Consider the following 22,184-nt stretch of genomic DNA (forward strand, 5'->3'; position numbering starts at 1 on the left):
GTAACGGTTTTTGCTTTCTTATTTAGGAAAATCTACAAAGTATATAAATAACATTTTTATTTTGTTCACAATGAAAGATTTTTGTAAGTTACCATTTTGAATTATGCAAAAAACAATTTTTCTTTCTTTATTCACAAAAACGTTAGTTAAAAAAAATATATATGTACATGTATTTAGGGCATTTTTCATAAATGTATATGAGAAACGTCACGGTATCAGCTATATTTTAAATCAATTTAATTCAATTTATTACTTGGAACGAAGTTAACAAACGATACGAGAAGTATGTGCTCAGACAACTTATTTTAAGAAAATATAAAAATATAATATTTTATTCAATATTTTTTACATAGCCATACGACTCACATAAAAGCAAAAAGTGAATAAAGAGGAACGTTTCCAACAAATTGCCAAAAATGAAAAGACTTCATTGAAAATTCAATATTTCATTGTTTCATGGAAATAATCAATGTTTTATATGCACAAGAATTAAAAAAAAATCGTTTAGCTAGTAAAACCATTAAAAATGCATGTAATATGTGCGTAAATTGTCTCGATACTTATGTATAATGGTAGAAAAGTAGGTACTTAACGTTTAACATCTAGCAACACTCAAAATAATTCAGTGAAACTTTTATTTTGTCTATGGACTGAAACTTCAAATGAGTACAGTGGAACCTCTTATAACGAGTATAATTCGTTCCAGCATCTTACTCGTTAAGCGAAACATTTTTAATTGAAATCAAAGTAAAATACGATAATGCGTTCCATGACAAAATAATATTCATTGTTTTTTATTAAAGTTTATTAAAATAAAATTACTTATAAATTGTTAAGTAGTATAACAACTTGGAATACAATTTAGATTTGAAAAAAAACGCAAATATGAATATGAATTTGTGACAAAAAATTAATTCTTTTTAACTAGAAAACTGTCCATAGATATGTGTTTTTGCCGACGCTTCAAAATTTGGCGAAAATGTGTCACAGCATTAGAATTAAGTAAATTTGTAGCACGAATAGCCACCTCCTTATTAGAGTCATGCTTCTTTATGTGTGATACAACAGTTTCTCATACCTACAGCATTTCTTTTATTGTGCTAGAAGATTATTGCTCTGCTACTTCCTCTTCCTCCATTAACAAGCTCTCCTTTATAATTTCTTGCTGTGAAACACGGAACTGTGCAACTTTATAAGCTCTTCCGTGGTCAGCTTGACTATTTTCTTTCACAAGCTCTTCAATATCGATGTTATCCACCTCGAGTCCCGACGCAGAAGTCCCGGTTCATAAGTCGATGTCGTGAAAATGGGACTTACCCTTTGTAACTCGTTATCGAAACATCTCTCGTCAAGGGAGTAACTTTTTCAGTTTTTTTTGTTCGTTATGCGAATTACTCGTTATGAGAGGTTCCACTGTACAATTAGTCTTTGGTAAATATAATCTCTGCTTGAAGTTGTCAAAAATGACACCGGGAAACGTGCAATAATAATACAAACTTGAATTCTACAGCAAAATATTGATAAGGTTTCTTTATTTATTTATTAAAGGATGGCTGAAGATGCTTTGTAAGTACAACGTTTTATTTACCAAACCGTATATTTAATTCAAACAAAACATAAAAATAAAAACACTTCATAAGTTATTTATTGTAACTGAAGACAAATGCTTGAATTCCATATTGAATTCTTGGGTAATATATCCAAAATTAAACACGGTTATTGGATTGAATTCTACTTTATTTACATATATGACATGTAACGCGTTTCGTCCTATTAAGACATTATCAAATACTGACCAGTATCATAAGTAGATTACTGATTTTTTATTTTTAACTAACTAACTAACTAACCATCACGCCGCTTCCCCGCAGGAGTAGGCAGAGAGAATAGAGCGCCACACCACTCTGTCCTTGCAAACATTCTTCGCCTCTTCCACGTTCATGCATCTCCTCATACATATCCGCCGATTGTTACGACTCCTAACCTGACCACTTTCAAGTATTTGGCATACCTGATCGTGCCATGTTTTTCTCGGTCTTCCTCTGCTTCTTTTCCCACTAACATTCGCCTCATAAATTTGTTTTACCGTTCTTTCGTCACTCATTCGTTCCACATGTCCAAACCATCTCAACACACCTTTCTTAATTTTATCGATAATGCTTATCTCAGCTTTGCATTCCTTCCTTATTTCACTATTCGCACATCTATCATACATCGTTTTGTCGCACATTCTTCTGAGAGATCGCATTTCGACTGCATTCTGTCTACTTTCATCCTTCTTTATTTTTACATTTTTTATTTTATATTTTAGTTATTATTCAGACCTGACAACGGAAGTTTAGCTTCCGAAACTTATTAAACCATATCCGGTCCCTACGTTGAGCATATGGAGTCCACAAACTGTCTCCAGGCTTTTCTGTCGGCTGCCAACTCCCTTGCATCCTCCCAAGTAAGATCCGCGTCCCGAAGTTCTGAGGAGAACTGCCGACGAATTGTCAGCAGTGGTCGTCCTGGGCGGCGCGAACCTGATGCCTTGTAAAAGAGGGTAGCTTGATGGCGGCTCTCAGGAGGCGTGCGGAGTACATGGCCAAGCCAACTGAATCGCCTTTTCTTGACGACAGTTGTGACCAAGATTTACTGCATCCTATGCCTTATCTCTTCATTCCTCACAAAGTCAAACCACCACACGCCTAAAATTCTCCGCAGACACCTATTCTCAAAGCTTAGTACACGGCTGCTCTGGGGCCTTGTAAGGTGCCATGTTTCACAGCCGTATAAGAGAACAGGAGCAATGCAGGCATTAAAAAACTCAAGTGGTATAAAAACAAGTGTTTCCTTGATCATTTTTTATTTTAATATTAATTTAAAAATTTACAGATTAAATTACAGTAAAAATTTTAAGCGCGCGTCCCGTGCCCAATTTGAAGCCATGTTGAATTACATAGAGGAGCGACCACACATGGTTAGTAGACTAAGTTCTGGGAGAAGTAAGATCCGCTGCGTCCAGGACTGGGAGAAGCTTGCTCTTCAGCTCAACAGCATGCTGTCTGGAGTCACCAAAACACCGTTCAAATGGAGCAGAGTCAGTATCGATTATTTTTATTTTTATTTCTTCAGTTAGCTTATACAGTGAAACCTATATCTATCATTTTTAAAGGGACCTAGTGAAATAAACTATGAATGCGGGATAAAGAAGTCAATACACAAGGACATACGATCGAGTAAAAATACTGTCCTCCCAATCAGCATAACCATTGGTAGGTTGAAATTGTAAGAATACAAATTTTAGATGTTAATAAATATATTTATTCAACAAAAAAAATACGAAGTTGAACAGAACCCAAAGATTTTCAGACCTCTTCTGCTGTATCCGTCACACAAGCTTTCGATAGTCTGTATCCCATACTTAGGAATATTGTCGTCAAATGTAACAAAATCGAGAAAATTTAAAAGAATGTAAAAAAAAAACAGACAAATTATGTCAAATATGTAGCATAATTCAAATGATGAATGCGGTAACATGGTGGATAGAAACGATCGATGCGATCTATTTGTGTATGAAATTAATTTGGGGTAGAAGAAATAAACTACACGCCGGGGAAAACGATTATTCGAGGAACGATAGATAGAGGTTTCACTGTATTACATTTATTTATTCATTTATTTATTTAAACTTCATGTATAGAAAAGTAATAAGTATATTGGCAGGCTTATTGCTAAAAAGTAATATCGTCCAACCAACGCGCATACCATTGTCTCCTTCGTTCCCTTCCCCACCTAACGACACCTTCGATCTCGCATATTTCCCTGATCCTGGCGTTTCTTATTCTATCTCGGAGACTCTTGCCTGATATGCTTCTTAGAATCTTCATTTCTGACACTTTAAGCACTTTTTTGTGTGTAAATAATAAAAACACAAATATTTCTCTTTAAGAAAAAAGAAATATGTTTTTTTCATCATTTGGGTGGTAAGATAATTTTTTGAATGTCTTTTCCAGTGCTGGATAGATTGGAAATGCTCAATAAGAAAAAAGTACTTGAATATTTTACAAAACAAGGATGATGATGGCACTCCCAATACGGCACTCAATGATCTGGAAATTCGGCTTTTGCCTTTCATAGATGATACCGTTAGTATTGGGGACAGTGCAGCACTCAACATTGATGAAAACAACACTTATGTTATGGAGGTAGCTACCATATAATATGTCCTTTTCTTCTTCAAACCCTTGTCCGCACCCCGATGGTGCATAGGGCACTGCATCGTATTGACGCAGTGTGATAACATATATATGTGTGATAACGCAAATAAATATGGATTCAATATTACCCTGGACTGGTACCTGAAGCAGAAGGCTTATCACCTTTCCTTCATGTATTAACGATAGTAAATACATGAAGAAAAGGTGATAAGCCCTCTGCTTCAGTTACCAGTCCAGGGTAATATTGAATCAATATTTATTTGACCCCCCCCTAGGAATCGAACCCGGGACCTTCAGAACGGTAGCCGAGCGTGCTGACCATTACACTACGGAGGCGGACAATGTAATGTGTACTTAAATAAAACACATACAGTCCTAGGCATGTTTGTCAGACACTATTTGAATATTATAAATCCATTTATCTCAATATTTTAGATAATAAAATAACAACTTTATTTGTATGTAGTTTTTTCTACATTATATTTTATATGACCAGTGACCTGGTTTCAGCGTTATTGACACCTGGCTAGTGTGAGGCTAGACAAAATTTTATTTTATATACACAATAAGGCAGGGGTTGAAAACCATGATTTCATATATTTTTTTCTGACAAACCGAATTTGATTTCATTAATTGAATCTATCAATGTCAATTTGAGTTTTACTTGGTAAATACCACTATTTCTTCAGACAACACATCGCTCACTCCTTTCAAGAACGTCATAAAACAAAAAACTTGATTTTCCAGGAGAACGTTTTTAAAGTTGAAAAATATAATACAATGTATCAAAAATAAATATCAAGCCACTTATTGAACTTTTTACTGTGCAACAGATCTTTTTGGGTAAAACCTGAAGGTTTTTTCTCCATTTGAAAAATATTTAGTATATATCAAAAAATAATTAAACAATACCTTTTCTTCAAAATGCAAAAACAACACTTTCTGCCCTGTAGCAGGTAAATATTAAGTTAAAAATATGCCACTTTTGCTGGGATATTGTACATTTTCTGGGCATTCCGAAAACATGCACAACTTAAAATTGACGATTTTTGATTTATGACGTTCTTGAAAGGAGTAAGCGACATGTCAAAGCTATTGAGACACATGTTGCGATGCATTCCGTATCATTTTCAAACACCATATTCAAGTCCCAAGGACACAAATCTAAAATTTTGACTTAGCTTAACATACGGTATTTGAAAACAATGTGGAATGCATCGAAACACATGTCACAAGAGATTTAAAAAAATAGTGATATTTACCAAGAAAAATTGGTAAAAAACAGAATTTAAATTGAGTAAATTTAAGCATTAAATTGAGTATTATACTAATAATTACAAATAAGTTATGGTAAGGGTTTTATGTATGATTTTATATAATTTTATTATAGAAATGGATTTTTGTACATAAATTTAATAATATATGCGTCAATATGACAGGCGCCGTGGCGTAGTTGGGTAAACACTCGACTGCAAAACTGGCATCGCGGGTTCGATTCTCGCCAATTGCAAAATGATATTCAAGAAAGATTTATTTTCGATGCTTCTGGGTGTTTGTGATGTATTTTTCACATTTACCTTTCCTGTCTTTACTATCCTACCTGCAGACGAGCATCTAAAAAAAGACGCTTTGCGGGTTATTCCTTTTAAAAATTAAAAATAAAATATAAAAAAAAAAACCTTGAACTGTTGGTTGAAAACTCCTTCACCTGCACATTATTATGGCGAAGTCCTGTGTTCTATGAAAATATATATATATATATATATATATATATATATATCTATATATATATATATATATATATATATATATATATATATATATATATATATATATATATTTTCCAGCAGTTATTTCTTATCGATATGACATTTAAGTACCTATTGTTTGTTTTCTAACATTTTAGGACGCACAAAACACTGGCACAGATTTTGAGTGTGTGGACGTCCCAGAAGATGATTTGCAAGGTAAAAATAAATTATTTAAATAAAATAACACCATAGAGTATTCAAATTTTGGTGACAATTATTCCGAAATTTAAAAAAAAAAAACTAAATTATTATTATTTATATTTGAAGCACTAACTTTATTAAATTAATTAATCAGTCTTGATAAAGAAGCGGTTAGCTTCGAAACTGATAGACATTATAATAAAGTTTTAATAAAATATTTTTAGTGATTTTAAAACATGGTTACATTTTAACTAACCAAAGTATTTCCTTGTATTATTAGAAAGATTACAAAAAAGTATAAATCACATCGCTTGAATGATTATCCAGTTATCAGGTGAAATAATGTTTTATGGAAATTTCAAATCCCACTCTAAAGGCTTGGGTAGGTATTTCACAAAATAATGTTTATTTACACATTGTTTGCGGCAAATGCTTAAAAGCGTCTTTTCCTTGCTGTTAGTAGAGAGCGGGAGATGCTTATAAGCACTCTACTTGCTAACTTTTGGTAGAGCGCGAGAGACGTCAAAAAACATTGTACAGTTGGGAATTGGGTTTGCGATTACTTGTGATTAGTATACTGAGGGTCGGGCGGCAGACTGGCTGAGTATAATTAGGGTCGGGGTTGATGAAAAAACCAAATATTATAATTTAGCTGTGTGTTAACTTTTTTTTAATTATGTGAATTATCAGCTTTATGTGGACTTAATTGCTTTTTCGTGATGGATATAAAATTGGTTTATTTTCCAGATCACACTTATGTCCCAATTATAAAACAGGAAAACTCACACGAGAATCTCAAAATACATAAAAAAGGTATTAAACACTATTTTTATTTGTATTTTTATGTTTGTTATAGCCCAAAGTACACAACTCTCAAATTGAGACCATGTTTCACATACGGTGTTTAAAAATGGCTTTGAACGCATCAAAATTTGTATCACAATAGATTTTAATTTTCCGCCTCAGTAGTGTAATGGTCAGCGCGCTCGGCTACCCTTCTGGGGGTCCCGGGTCGATTCCCAGAGGGGGGTCTAATAAATATAAATGATTTTTTCACTCTAATATTTATTCTATATTACCCTGGACTGGTACCTGAAGCGGAGGGCTGATCACCTTTCCTTTGTGTGTTAACGATCAAGATAACACTGCGTTTATATGTTGCAATGCCCTATGCACCATTGGGGTGTGGATAAGGGTTCGAAATGAGATTTTAATAAATAGTGGTATTTATTTACCAAGTAAAAGCTGTAAACAAAACAAATATAACCTATTGTATGATATTTATTTAATCTTGATTTTATTGTAGATAATTCCAGATCACCAGTAACAGTGAAATTTCGCCGGCCTAAAAGAAAATCTGAAGAAAAATGTGAGTATGTACAATGTGATGTGAAATTATGAATCTGCAGTGTAAATTCTGACTCATAATTTATTGACCATTCTTGCAAAGAGTACAGTAGAGTAGAGTACTCAAACATATTGATATAAAGTAAAATACTTCACAGACTCTTGAAATATAAATGTAAATGTAATCACTTAATAAAGTGATCACTTAAACTAGTCAGTAATTGCAACTCATAAGCTAATACATAACTATATATTTTTACATCAATAACTTGCTCATATCATTAAAAATATATTTTTAGTTGATATATCATTAAAAGTCTTAGCAAATTTGTGTTTTTTGTACATTGAGCACAGTATCTCTAAAATTTCTACTCCGCTTTCACGAGTGAAAATATATTCTAAATGTTAGCTTAATCCGTCACACTTTTACGCATTTACCATTTTATTTTATCTTATATTTGCAGATGTTTTATGCACAAATTTGGAAGACTACTGCTCCCACGACTCTAGTAATAATATTTCAGGTAATAATCAATGTCATTCGTAATATTTTTACGACATTTTGCATAACAAATTACCGAGAAAGGGTAAGTCCCCTTTTCACAACATTTACTTGTAAGCCGGGACTTCAGCGCTGTAAAAAAATAGTGGTATTTACCAAGTAAAATTTACATTAAAAAAAACTGTTGAAAGAACCTTGCTACATTCATGACTGTTGATAAAGGGTCTCAGTTTTTATTCAGATGTTTGCCAATAGGGTTGGAATATGTATTTTTTCTTTTCAGATGAAGACTATTTACCTAAAGAAAAGCAGAAGAAAAGCGTAAAAGAAAGAAATAAACATAAAGGTTATAATGTTTTTAAAATATTGTATGTAATGGCACATTTTGCTCCATAGTCCTTTTTTTAATTTAAATTTGATTATCTTTTATAGGCGCTAAAACCAGACACAAAGAATGTTACCAGGAAATATTACGCATCAGAGCGGAAAATGAGAGACTTAGACTGAAATGGGAATTGGAACGTTTGAGATTATTAAAAAAAGAGATTGCATTAAAGGAACGTTCCCTGCTGCTAAAGAAAGGAAACCCATTTAGATATTCTGACATCACATATCCACTATTGAAATTTTAATGTACCTGTATAATAAATATTTATATTGTTTTTTTTTCTCTTTGTTATTACTTTGGTACATGAAGAATAAAATATACTTACTTACTTAAATCATATCTGGTCCCTGTGTGGAGCATACATAGTCCACGAAATGTCTCCAGGCTTTTCTGTTGGCTGCCAACTCCCTTGCATCCTCCCAAAATCAGATCCGCGTCCCAAAGTCACGAGAACTGCCAACGAATTGTCAGCAGTGGTCGTCCTGGGCGGCGCGAACCTGATGCATTGTAAAAGTGGCAAGCTTGATTAAAGCTCTTGGGAGGCATGCGGAGTACATGGCCAAGCTAACTGAATCGCCTTTTCTTAACGACAGTTGTGACCAAGATTTACTACGACCTACACCTTATCTCTTCATTTCTTACAAAGTAAAACCACCATACGCCTAAAATTCTTCACAGACACCTATTCTCAAAGCTGCTCTGGGCCCTTGTAAGGTGCCATGTTTCACGGCCGTATAAGAGAACAGGAGCAATGCAGGCATTGTATAGGCGGCATTTGGTCTTCACCGAGTATAAATCCGATCTCCAGACAGCCTTCATACTATTAAATGCGGACCCTGCGAGTCCTAAGCGCACTCCCAGTTCCAGTTTTCCAGAAGTCTGCCATTTTAGTTACATACACTCCCAAGTACTTGAAATTCTCGACTCTTTAAACCTGTATAATACACTTCTGACTTTCCGGGATGGATGATGGAAAAAAATCCCATGGTCAGGCCAAGAGTTGGAAATCAGTGGACAAGGAGATGCATGAATGTGGAAGAGGTGAAAAAGCTTAGGAAAGATAGAATGGTTAGCATTCTCTCTGCCTACCCCTGCGTAAAGCAGCATGATGGTTAGTTAGGTAGTGCTCTTTCATTTCAACACCTTGTATTGTTTTAATAATGTAAAATGGTAATCAAATTACGCAATACTAAATTTATGTTAACTAACTAACCAAACATCACCCTGCTTCTCCGCAGGGGTAGGCAGAGAGCATATAATGCCGCACCAATCTATCTTTGCAAACAATATTCACCTCCTGACCTATTTCAAATATTTGAAATATTAATATAGTGTCAGTATTTTAATATCGACCAAATAGTGTCAATATTTTGAGAGTTCTTGTTTAAAATGTCAACAAAAAGTTTGTAGAATTAATTTCACACATATTCGGGTCATTTAAAGTTACTTCCGGTAGGTACATGGAATATTGTGGATGAGTATCATCGTTGAACAACAAAGTAGACAAAAATATTAAAATCTTCTAGTGATGATACACGATTTACACACAAGGAAGGTTTCAAAGTCCCAAGAATTAAAACAATAAATATGGGAGTCCAACACTGCAATATATCGTTCCGAACATTTTTAATTTGTTGCCGACGGATGTTAGAGGTCAAAATAAAATATGGAACAATGGCAAAATAAAGGAATGGGTAAATGATCGAGAGTTAATTTTATGAAAATTGTAGAAAAGTTTATATTCTTAATTTTTTCTCTCTTTTTTTGTGTGTACATTGGGTTAAAAACAATAAAAATGTATGTAACAAGAACTCCACCGACAAGACACACAAGGTGGCTTGGTGGGTCTCTGCAAAAAAAAAGCAAATATGTCTTTAATTGTTCTTCAAATAAATGTAAAAAAGGAAGGTAAATTTACTTAATATTCAAATAAACTAAAACAATAAAAAATAATAATAAAATAAATCGTTTAGTTTTACCCGTTCACAATAAGATTCACGAAATATCGTAAATAACTACTTTTTTTTCGTAAACTACCGCCAACAATAGACAATAATGTTAAATTTTAGAGAGTCCAATAAAAAATAGACGACCTTTTATATTTAAATATAATGGACAAAACTAATAATTTGTTAGTAAATAGGTAGGTAAGTTTGCTGTCCGAATTATAAATTTATAATATTGATGTAAATAGGGAAGAACAATGTGCTTGACTTTGCATGATCAAATACATATTACTGAAAATGGTCAGGTAAAAAGTCGAAATAATCGGCAGGTATGTATGAGGAGATGCATGAATGTGAAAAAGATAAAGTTTGCTTGCAAAGACAGATTGGTGTGGCATTCTATTCTCTCTGCTTACGCGGTGTGATGGTAAGTTAATAATAATATGCTTGTGTGGGGCCGATAGATCGAGTGACGAATACATAAAAAGGGTATAAATAAAACGGAGAATGGGCGGAGCTAAGAAATCAGTAGTAAATATCTGAATCCTTTTTATGAATGTTGCGTTTAAGGTGTGAGCAGCCATGGATATACTATAAAATAAATTAATATTATTAATGAAATATCTATTTCACAACATTTGTATTATTGTATGTAATCAAATAATAATAATAATTTGAATAGAAATAGCACTTGACTTGAAAAATAAATGAAGAAACGAAAATATTTTCAGCCGCCGGTTTTCGGAGGAGTCAACTACCTGCTATTTCTAGGTTGACTTATTAATCATCTTTGTTTTTGAGCTTCCTCCGCGATTTAAACAAATTTGGTATCGCGTTATCAGGGATTTTATTGATATTTGACGTAATTGTCAGTTTGATTTTATTTATTTACATTTAATGCATTATTTACGTTCGCGTTCAGTGATTGTGTTCGGCGCATTTGGATTCACTCCCGGTTTTCGCAGTGTCTTACTTCAGTGAGTACATTTTATGGTTATATATTGATTTTTTATTTTTATTTTCATAGAAAAGTCCTGGGGATTTGTTATCAGCTTATTACGATAAGATTTAAAATGATTCATCAAACAAGATCGCGACATTTTAGTCATACTTGTCTAGATACTCGATACGATTTTGACATTTAGTGCATTTCTGTATCATACAATTAGTCTTTTTTTATTTATATATTTGTCAGAGAGAGGATGTTTCTGCCCGTTTGTAGCCAACATGGGACAATTCTACGCAAATTTTCTTTCGCAGGTTATTGTAGTCTTTCCAATAATCTGTAATATTTTAAAGAACAAAAAATCTGCAAAATTTTAGGCTAAGATGTTTTAGATGTTCATTTTACAGCAAAGTGATTTTGTTGCGCAGAATTCTGTTTTTTGTGATTGAAACTAGAAAATTTGTGCAAAAAGTCATATCTGTCAAATCAATAATATTTTTGGGATCCAGATGCGATTTTATAGTTCAGTTATGTATGACAATGATAGATATGCCGTTTGAGAGTGCTGCGATCGCTGTACTTGATCCGCGGTCTGGGAAACAGACTTCGGCGAAACGTCAAAATTCAGAAACGTACAAAAGTAATGAGTAAACGAAAAACACGAGATAACCTGTTTGAAAAATGGCAATAGACACCATTTATAGAAATAGACAGGTATCAAACTTGAAAAAATAATCATACGTGCCTACCCATACAGCATCGATTATAGCGATATTTTTTGTTAGAATTTTATCTGTAATATGCTTGTTTGGAAATCGTTACATATATTTTTTTAAAAGAGCGGACGACTTTGCTTTTGATTTAAAATTTTAGTTTGTGTGAGAGAAGTAGTTTACGTAACCTTCAGCTCGAGTACCCGCTTTGGAATGAGGTAGGTTCTCACTCTCCCCTGCTGTTAAATTGTATTTTCTGATATTTTTCATCTGAAGTATACGAATTTGAAAATGTTTTCTTTTTTGATTTTGTTGTCTCATTTGACAGACTAGGTTCTTAGCTTATACTTTGTGTACCCATACACTATTTTTTTTTACAGTGAATAAATAATAATTTCATACGAATAACTTTACTCTACTTTACTCTCCACTATCTCGGAGCACATTTGTATAACTTAATGCATTCTGCTAGTTTACCCACAAAATATTGTGAATCAAAATTTACGACCATGTCAATGCCAAACAATTTGCGATTGGTACATTGTTATTATAATAAATGTAACTTTGTTTTAAAATCACAAATTTAAAGTGATTTCAAAACAAGGTTGGATTCGACTTACGGCCGCGGCGAAGTCACGCCCAGCCGGGAACTACGTCGCATCCAGCCTTTGATTTTGGGCGGAGTTGGCGGTCTTTATACAAATTAGTTAGTCTTTAGTCTTTGATTAGTTAGTCTTCGGCAGTCTTTGGTCTTTGAACGCAACTTCTAAGACGGGACGTACTGGGTGCTCCGGTGGGACTTTTCGTAATATTACTATTTTCGTACATATGTCATTTTCGTTAATTATTACCTTTTCGTATATAATTACATTATAATTTTATAAACAGAAGGTAAAACTCCCGAAAGTGAAACTGTGTCTTTATTGAAGGGGCAGCATACCTTACCAAATAACATTTAAATTATGGAAAAAACCCCTTTCAGGAGGACTTCTATAAATATACAAGATGACGTTGCTACCAATATATTGTATGTTTTTTATGTTTTCAATTTGACTCCCAACTGCCCCCGATGGTGGATACGACACTGCATCAAATGAGTGTAAAGTTAACTTGATCATTTATCTCACTCAGGCAAGGGGATCAGTCCTGCACTTACCAATCGAGGGTTAATGTACCAATCGAGGGTTAAACAAATACAAAGTCAAATATCTTTTGTTTGTTGGACTCGCATTTACTTGCGATTATCTTGAAGGGACGCGTCAGATGGATCGATCACGTGTTGAGACAGTAGAGTTTCCTGCACCTAATAATGCACCTCCTCTAATAAGTTTTAAGAAACGTCTGAGACATTACTATCTACCATTAGATCCCTAACTGTCCAACTAACCTCCTCCCTTAGTTTTTCCCTCTACCTCCTTCCCTAAACTCCCTTTTTCCTTTGCCTTCCTTATTATCATGAATTTGTAATTTATGTTTTTTTTTTATGTCAAGTACTACCTACCCTTTGATTGCAAACAGCTATGTATGGTATCAAACGTTTTGACCAATATCACTAGTCTGTTTTTGATTTGTTGGAAGGTATTGCTTTTTAGCAATAAACCCGCCATTGTACTTTTTTCATTTCTGTACATGAAGTTTAAAGAAATAAATAATAGAGGGAAAAAATGCCAAAGGACGCCAACGCCGCCAATATCTTTGCAACTTATATGAGGACATGAGCTGTTCATTGTATGAGAAGCTGAAGAGGCTGGCACATAATAGACCGGAATGGGGAAGGAGGTGTCATTTGTTGCTGCAGACCAATCCACAAGATTGAGACCACAGATAAAGATTTGTTTCAATTTCTGGGACTTGATCCGGGACCTCCGGCATTGTAGCCAAGCGCGTTAACTACTCCATCAATATATTTAAATATATGTCTGATAATATTTAATATACAATATCAAATATTTTCTTGATGTAACAAATAAAAATTATTATTTAGTATTATGTTTCTGTCTGTTTTAAGTATGAAACCACTTAAATATTCGTCAGTTGGATTTAAATTTATAAATATGTTGGATTTAAATGTATTTAAATCCAACTGACGAATATTTAAGTGATATTTAAATATTCGTCAGTTGGATTTAAATTTATAAATATGTTGGATTTAAATTTATAAATATGTTGGATTTAAATGTATTTAAATCCAACTGACGAATATTTAAGTGGTTTCACACTTAAAACAGACAGAAACATAATACTAAATAATAATTTTTATTTGTTATATCAAGAAAATATTTGACATTATATACTTATCATATATTGAATATTATCAGACAAGCATGCTGATTTGCTTTTTTTTATTTTTTCAGAGGCACTTCTAAGACTGTATCGTTGACGCGTTACATACACAGCAAGATGGGGTCTCCCACCACGCCTGCCGCTCGCCACAATGCCGACACGGCCGTGGCAGGGCATGCGGCCAGCGTCGTCACGGGTGTCGCCGCGACCCCAGTGCTAGACAAGAGCATCTCCGATCAGGTCATTCAGAGGTGGGATAACATCAAGAAAAGCAGCGAAGACAAGAGATTATACAGGTGAATTTTTGTACTTATAATAAGTCAAGTTGCCCAGTGCTCCTCAAAACGGTGTGCCGTGAGTCGGATATAGGTGTGGCACAGTCAAAAACAATGTACAGTAGGTCTCGGTTATCTGACCTTTGGTTATCCGACCTTCCGAGTTATCCGACCTACCGGAGCAGTGCCTCTTTCCTTTACCCGACTGCACGATTATAAGCTTAAGTTTAGTTTTGTAGTTCACTGCATTATAAGTGAGTATGTATCTTCTATAAAACATGTCTTACTACTATGCCGTAAGTGCATTTTGATGTTTTAGTTCGTTACATTCAGTTATGTTACATGTACAACATTTTGAGTGTGTCCAAATACTTGTTCACAAAATCTGGATTATCTCCAATTACAGGAGTTATTTTCATATTATTTTTTGACATCTCATCAAAGATGAAGAAGAATATGGAAGTAAGATAATAATAATAATGTAAGCTTGGTAAAAAGCTTCTTTACATCTCACCAATAGATGTCTCTAGTGAAGTTCTAGTGATTCAAGAACAAGGTTTCTAAATTGGTTCATATATAAAGAACTTCCAAGAATTTGAGTAGTGTGGTTGTCAATAATGGGTAGAATTGGTGAATGTTACACGTGTGTAAAGTGATCACTTAAACCAGCCGATGACGGTCGTCAGCCCCGTAAATGCCCAGACTTCCATATTCTTCTCCATCTTTGATGAGATGTCAAAAAATAATGTTACATGTACATATTTGAAAATTTTTCGATGTGCGAATAAAATTAACACATTTTCAATGTCATTTTAATCATTTTCTGTGTTATCTGACCTTTTCACTTATACTTTCCTGCGGCCGGTTTAGGTCGAATAATCGAAACTCTACTGTATTTGACATTTTACAATTTTTCATTATGTATTTCATGTGTTGCCAAACATGGTAATCATCACACCTACTTCCGTGGTGTAATGAGCGTGTTTAGCTACTCTTTTTATACATTATTCTTCTACTTCTTCTACGTACTGCATCCTGCATACAATATTCGGAACGATATATTGCAGTGTTCGACTCCCATATTTGGGACTATCAAACCTTCGTTGTGTGTAAATCGTGTATCATGGTTGTGTACTAAAATTTTTTGATATTTTTGTCTAGTTTTTTGTTTAACGATGATACTCATCCACAATATTCTACGTACCAGCAGTAATTTTAAATGTTTACATTATGATTACATTATAATATATTGTGAAATATGTACCTTTATCAAATGAAAAAGTCACAAAGCTATTCTAATATTATAATTGCTGACTGCTACAGAGCGAAAAATAAAACAATGGTTCATTATTTTTTCTTTCAATTTCTTATTTCCTTCTTATTTCTAATTTCATTGTTTAAATAAAATGTTGTAAAACATATATGGCTGACTAAGTATTGCACCCACCACTTAGTCAAGCTGGAATAAAGAGTTAAATAAAAAATAAAAAATAAAATAAAAAAAAATTATTCACTTCCAATATTATTTTCGGCTAGAAAAAGTATTTTATAAGCATATTAGTGATTAAATGTAAACCACGACTCGACAAAAATGCACACTTAACCTATAGCAGAAATTATTTTGACAAGTAATGAATTTCGTTTTTATATATCGCTCACTCCTTTCAATGTCATATATCAAAAATCGTAAATTTTTAGTTGTGAATATTTTCGGAATGCCCAGTAAATGTACTATATCCCAGCAAAGGCAGCATATTTTTAACTGAATATTTACCCGCTGCAGGGTAGAAAGTGTTGTTTTTGCATTTAGAAGAAAAGATATTGTTTAATTTTTTTTTAAATATACCAAATATTTTTCAAATGGAGAAAAAACATTCAGGTTTTACCTAAAAAGATCTGTTGCACAGTAAATAGTTCATTTTGTTCATTTAAGTATCTTTTTAGCAGCCCGCAAATTTATTTTATTTTCACAATTTATTTTAATTCTTTGTTGAAATATTTTTTTGTAAGGGAACATATGATATTCTTTTACAAAATCATTATGTTGGATCTACCGTACCTTATGTGACTGTCTTTGATGATAAATTATTCACTTAAAGTAAAGTAAAAATGAAAATGAGATTTTTGAGTTTTTTGATGTGGCCCGCCGACATACCCAAAATACCCTAAATGCCCCTTGGTGGCGTTTAGTTTGACACCCCTGCTTTACACCATAATAAAATATCTACATCACAAAATAAATTAATGAAATTTTGCAAAAAGTATAAGATTTCTTTTTAATTAAGAAAAATGGCTTTCTGTATGTATATTTTGTTTTTGTTTCAGAGGTTTGGAACTGAAAAATCGAATGAAAATTCTATTAGTGAGTGACTCAACCACAGACAAATCAGCTGCTGCAATGGATGTCAACATAGGTAGATGAATCAATGATTTTTTCCTCAATAAAGCAAGTACCATAGATTGTAGGATGTAATTTTTTTATTTTTTTTATTTAATATAGTTGTATCTTTTTAAATACAATTTCTACTTAATACAATCTTGTAATTTTAGTTGCGCTGAGCTTCTGAGTGTGGTTCCTCGAGCGCCCGACGCGGCTGCTGAGAGAGCCACGCTCCATCATTTATTTAATTTTCTCCGGACATTTACATCTCAAGTCTATAATTTTTTGCTCATCTATAAATATTGTGATTGGTGTTAACTTGAAATGGTTAAAAGTTATAATTTTATAAAGGTTAGCTGTTAACTGATGAAAGTGCATCAATAATATCATTGCGTAGTTCAATATAGCAATGCTGGTCTAAACGGTGAAGTGTATTTCTAAGAATCTGTGCCGAATGAACACATGTGGCAAGTTGGCGTTAAAAAGTGCTTTGTGTTCATCCCTTAAGGGTACTTTACGACCATAGTGTATTCATCCGCAACCCCTAACTTCTCGGGGATAAATGACTGCAATAAAAATGTGCAAAGACAATACCAACCTGAGAACATGTGCTTAAACGGTTAAATTTTATGAAATCGAACTACAAACTTAAATACCTCAATTGCGCCAGCTCCCATTTGTATGAAAGCGAAAGCGGAAAACCTCAGAGACAAAACCATCATGTCGGATCACAGAAGGGCGGCAAAAGAGGATAAAAGTGAAGTCCCGTTTGAACTGTGCTAGTCTGGATGTTGGAAGTTGGCCATCCACAATGACGAAGAGATCAACAAGCTGCCCTCCAGCGTGACGTCCATCCCTCAGGAATGCGTCCTGCTCAACACCTTGGCTATTCTCCAGCCCATGGGATCAAGAGGAAGGCGTTTTAATTTGTCGGCTCATCTTTTCCCCGCTCCAGACTCGACAGGCCGAGATCGATTGACGACGTTTTAATCCATTCTTTTATAACATTATCATCATCATCTTATTATTATCCATGTCTTTATAAGCGCCCTTGAGGTAGTATTTTACGAAAATGGCGCTATACAAATTATCCAAATTATTATTATTATTATTATTATTCTCCAAAAAAGAGACTCTTGTGCTTGGAGAGGGACTTTATTCTCCCTTTTTTGTTAGTGACATGTTATAAATTTCAAAAAAATATTATTGGGGAACATATATTATTTTAATGTATACAATTAAAAAATTGTATAGTTTGTAATGTATATATTAATTGAAATAAATAAATTGAATTGAATATTTTTATGCGGTGCAAGGGAGTTATCTTGTTTAGTTTTCTATTGTATTGTCTGTATATGTTTATAGTGTTCGTTAAGTTTCATTTTTAGAGTATTTGTGTCTTTCATATTTTCGATTCCTAAAGGGAGGCGGTTGATTTTTTTTATTCCTAAGTACAGTGGAACCTCTCATAATGAGCATAATTCGTTCCAGAACCTTACTTGTTAAGCGAAACATCTTTTGTTTTGACTGGCGCGGAAGTCCCGGCTCACAAGTTAAATGTCGTGAAAAAGGGACTTGTCACTTGTTAAGGGAGTAACTTTTTCAATTTTTTTTGCTTGTTTTATGCAAATTACTAGTTGTGAGAGGTTCCACTGTATATGTAATTTTGTTGGTACTGTTTTGTGTTGCATTTAAAATCATTTTATTAATTATTTATTCTGTAATCATTGAACCGCTTTTTTTTGTTTGTCCTCCATATAAACATTTAAATTTTACAACATTTTGAGTGTGTCCAAATACTTGTTCACAAATCTGGATTATCTCCAATTACAGGAGTATTTTTCATATTATTTTTTGACATCTCATCAAAGATGAAGAAGAATATGGAAGTCTTCTTGAATCACTAGAACTTCACTATCACTAGACATCTAAAGAACAATGTTTCAAAATTGGTTCATATATATATAACTTCCAAGAATTTGAGTAGTGTAGTTGTCAATAATAGGTAGAATTGGTGAATGTGACACGTGTGTAAAGTGATCACTTGAAAACCAGCCTATGACGGTCGTCAGCCCCGTAAATGCCCAGACTTCCATATTCTTCTTCATCTTTGATGAGGTGTAAAAAATAATATTTAAATTTTATTTTGATAACTTCATAACTTGAAAATTTCCAGGAATCATGAGTGACCCGGATGAATTGCCGGGACTTGCCCACTTTTGCGAACACATGCTGTTCATGGGAACTGAGAAATATCCAGAGGTATTTGTTTGACTTTTTACACTGAACCCTTTCATTGCCAGAAGGTAATTATATGGCCGTACCCTGCAGGCAGTGTTTTCAACAAAAATAAAACATATTTTTTGTATACATTTATAAAGGATATTATGAAAACTTACCAAATATATACGCCGTGTGGCATTTGAACTGCCGTTTACTCAGAAAAACACAGTCTATATATTCAGGGTTGTCACAACTTGATACGGAAAACACATTTACTTATAAATATAGCGGAATATAACTGTGTTTATAAAATATGTTTTTTCATTTATTTATTTATGTTAATTATTTATGTTCAGTAATATTTATTAAAACAAAGGATTATAATAAATGTTACTGAAGCACAAAAATATAAAGTCATTTTAATAAACTGTAGTCGTTAACCCTGTATCAGAGACTATGGGCGCTTGTCCACTACCAGGAATTTTACCGTCCGGCAGTCAGGGTTTGAAAAATGAAAGCGACTACGACAGTTTAGCGTGATCAAATTTACGCGCAACGTGATCACACACCGATCAAGAGCATTGATCCGAACAAAGATGGACAAAAGCACAAGCTAATCCAAGCCAATCATCCATTTTATATGCTAACTGACGTGCCGGACGGTAAAATTCCGTGTAGTGCACAAACTATCAGTGAAAGCTTTTAGAAAAATGACTGTAACTTTGATTATATCGGTAAATTGTAATATTTTAGTATTTCTTGATCTTCCTAATAGATGTCTCTATATGTTCTAATTTAAAAAAATATTCCAATCCATTTGATATTGGCTTGCGGCAAGCTCAAAGGAGAGCGCTCATTTTGTATGGCCGGCCTGCGTTCACGGAATTGGAGAGCGCGTTAACGCGCTCGAACCAGTTAATACATTGGAACCTCAAGTTTCACAAGCCCGTTTTATCAATCTGTTTGTATACTGCAGCTGTGTAGTTCACATATCGCTCACTCCTTTCAAGAACGTCATAAATCAAAAAACTTGATTTTTCAGGAGATCGTTTTTAAAGTTTAAAAATATAATACAATGTATTAAAAATAAATATCAAGCCAGTTATTAAACTTTTTTTACTGTGCAACAGATCTTTTTAGGTAAAACCTGAAGGTTTTTTCTCCATTTGAAAAATATTTAGTATATTTAAAAAAATTATTAAACCATACCTTTTCTTCAAAATGCAAAAACAACACTTTCTGCCCTGTAGCGGGTAAATATTAAGTTTGAAAATATGCCTCTTTTGCTGGGATATAGTACATTTTTTGGGCATTCCGAAAACATGTACAACTCAAAATTGACGATTTTAAATTTATTACGTCCTTGAAAGGAGTTAGCGACATATCAAATATGATTGACGTTTTGCAAAAATGATGACATCTGCCGATCGGGTGATTAATTTTGCACTCTATATGTGTTGGTAAATTTTTATATAACAATTAATATTTTTTTTATTTTTAATTAATGTTTTACTTAATAAATACCACTATTTTTTAAAATCTACTGTGACACTTGTTTCGGTGCATTCCGCATCATTTTCAAACACCGTATGTGAAGCCAATTCTAAATTTTAGAGTTGGGTCTTTGGGACGTTGAAGGTTGATTAGCTTCACATACGGTGTTTGAAAATGATTCGGAATGCATGGAAACACGTGTCACAGTAGATTTTAAAAAGTAGTGGTATTTACAAAGTAAAACGTTAATTAAAAATGGATTAATTTTACCATAATATGACTGCCGAATCAATTAATGAAATTATATTTTTTTACTTAGGAAAACCAATATTCCAAGTTTCTCGCTGAGAATAGTGGCATGAGCAATGCGGCCACTTCCGTCGATCATACCAATTATTACTTCGATGTTGTTCCGGAAAAATTTGCTGAAGCTCTGGACATGTAACTATATTATTTATATTTTGTATATTAAAAGCAGCCTTATCTTTGTGGTATGGTAATATAACACTCTCCTTATCATTCATCGTTCACTTTTATAACATTTAAAAGTGGTGTGGTTTTCATTCATGGGTTGAATTGGTGAATGTTACACGCGTGTACAGTGATCTATTAATTAAATTTTTCAATTCTCAAATTCAATTTCAAGTCTATGATGGTCGTACACCCTGTAAATGCCCAGACTTTCATAATTTTCTTTATCGCTGTTGAGATATCAGAAAATATGTAGTTTTAACTTATTTTAAAAAAAAATTAGCACAATAATTATCTGGTCAAATTATAAGCTTAAATAATAAAATAAAAAGGATATTTTCTGGCGTTTCTCTTAAATGTAATTATAATCCAGGATTCGGACCTCACATGCAAATATGAGTTTCTGCTCAATAAAAAAGCTTCTTCATCTCACCAATAGATGTCTCTCGTGAAAATTCTAGTGATTCTTTTACAATGTTTTGAGATTGGATTATATGTATAGAACTTCCTAGAATTTAAGTAGTGTGGTGGTTGTGAATCATGGGTAAAATTGGTGAATGTTACACGTGTGTAAAGTGATCACTTAAACCAGCCTATGGCGGTCGAAAGCCCCGTAAATGCCCAGACCTCCATATTCTTCTTCATCTATGTTGAGACATCAATTTTTTCTTTCAGCTTTGCCCAGTTTTTCATCGCTCCCATGTTCACAAGCAGCGCGACCGATCGGGAAATAAACGCGGTGGACTCTGAGCACAATAAGAACATTTGCCAGGACTCCTGGAGGCTGGACCAGCTCAATCGGTCCACTGCGGATCCTACCCATCCCTTCAGCAGGTTTGGCACCGGTGAGTTAGTATAATAATTTAATTAAGCCATATCCGCTCCTTAAGCGGAACATCCTAAGTGGAGTCCACAAACTGTCTCCGGGCTTTTCTATCGGCTGTTCCGAAGTTCCAATGAGAACTGCCGACGAATTGTCAGCAGTGTTCGCCCTGGGCGGCGCGAACCTGGTGCCTTGAAAAAGAGGCAAGCTTGATTGAGCCTCTCAGGAGGCATGCGGAG

General features: G+C 33.8%; 2 protein-coding genes across 3 annotated transcripts in view; both read left to right on the forward strand.

Annotated features, from left to right (window-relative positions):
* Positions 1-1,439: 1,439 nt before the first annotated feature.
* On the forward strand, positions 1,440-8,665 carry LOC148306963 (uncharacterized). Its single transcript, XM_088264130.1, has 9 exons — positions 1,440-1,566; positions 2,878-3,082; positions 3,999-4,190; positions 6,109-6,169; positions 6,902-6,967; positions 7,461-7,523; positions 7,966-8,025; positions 8,287-8,349; positions 8,436-8,665. The coding sequence occupies exons 1-9, from the start codon at positions 1,550-1,552 to the stop codon at positions 8,633-8,635; spliced, it is 927 nt and encodes a 308-aa protein (XP_088120256.1). The 5' UTR covers positions 1,440-1,549; the 3' UTR covers positions 8,636-8,665.
* A 2,454-nt stretch (positions 8,666-11,119) lies between these two features.
* The window catches only part of Ide (Insulin degrading metalloproteinase), a 42,473-nt gene continuing 31,408 nt past the window's right edge, over positions 11,120-22,184 (forward strand). The window contains exons 1-6 of one of the 2 annotated variants that reach the window (XM_088264121.1): positions 11,120-11,314; positions 14,351-14,575; positions 16,880-16,968; positions 19,111-19,196; positions 20,971-21,092; positions 21,798-21,967. In XM_088264121.1, coding sequence (XP_088120247.1) covers positions 11,235-11,314; positions 14,351-14,575; positions 16,880-16,968; positions 19,111-19,196; positions 20,971-21,092; positions 21,798-21,967 — 772 coding nt within the window. In that variant the 5' untranslated portion in view covers positions 11,120-11,234. Of the gene's footprint in view, positions 11,315-12,685; positions 12,790-14,350; positions 14,576-16,879; positions 16,969-19,110; positions 19,197-20,970; positions 21,093-21,797; positions 21,968-22,184 lie in introns of those variants that run through there. The other variant, XM_088264122.1, reaches the window with a different exon arrangement.

The sequence above is a fragment of the Brachycentrus maculatus genome, unplaced genomic scaffold (assembly GCF_059751285.1).
Source record: "Brachycentrus maculatus isolate JH-2025_06_01 unplaced genomic scaffold, ASM5975128v1 h1tg000216l, whole genome shotgun sequence".
Classification (NCBI taxonomy): domain Eukaryota; kingdom Metazoa; phylum Arthropoda; class Insecta; order Trichoptera; family Brachycentridae; genus Brachycentrus; species Brachycentrus maculatus.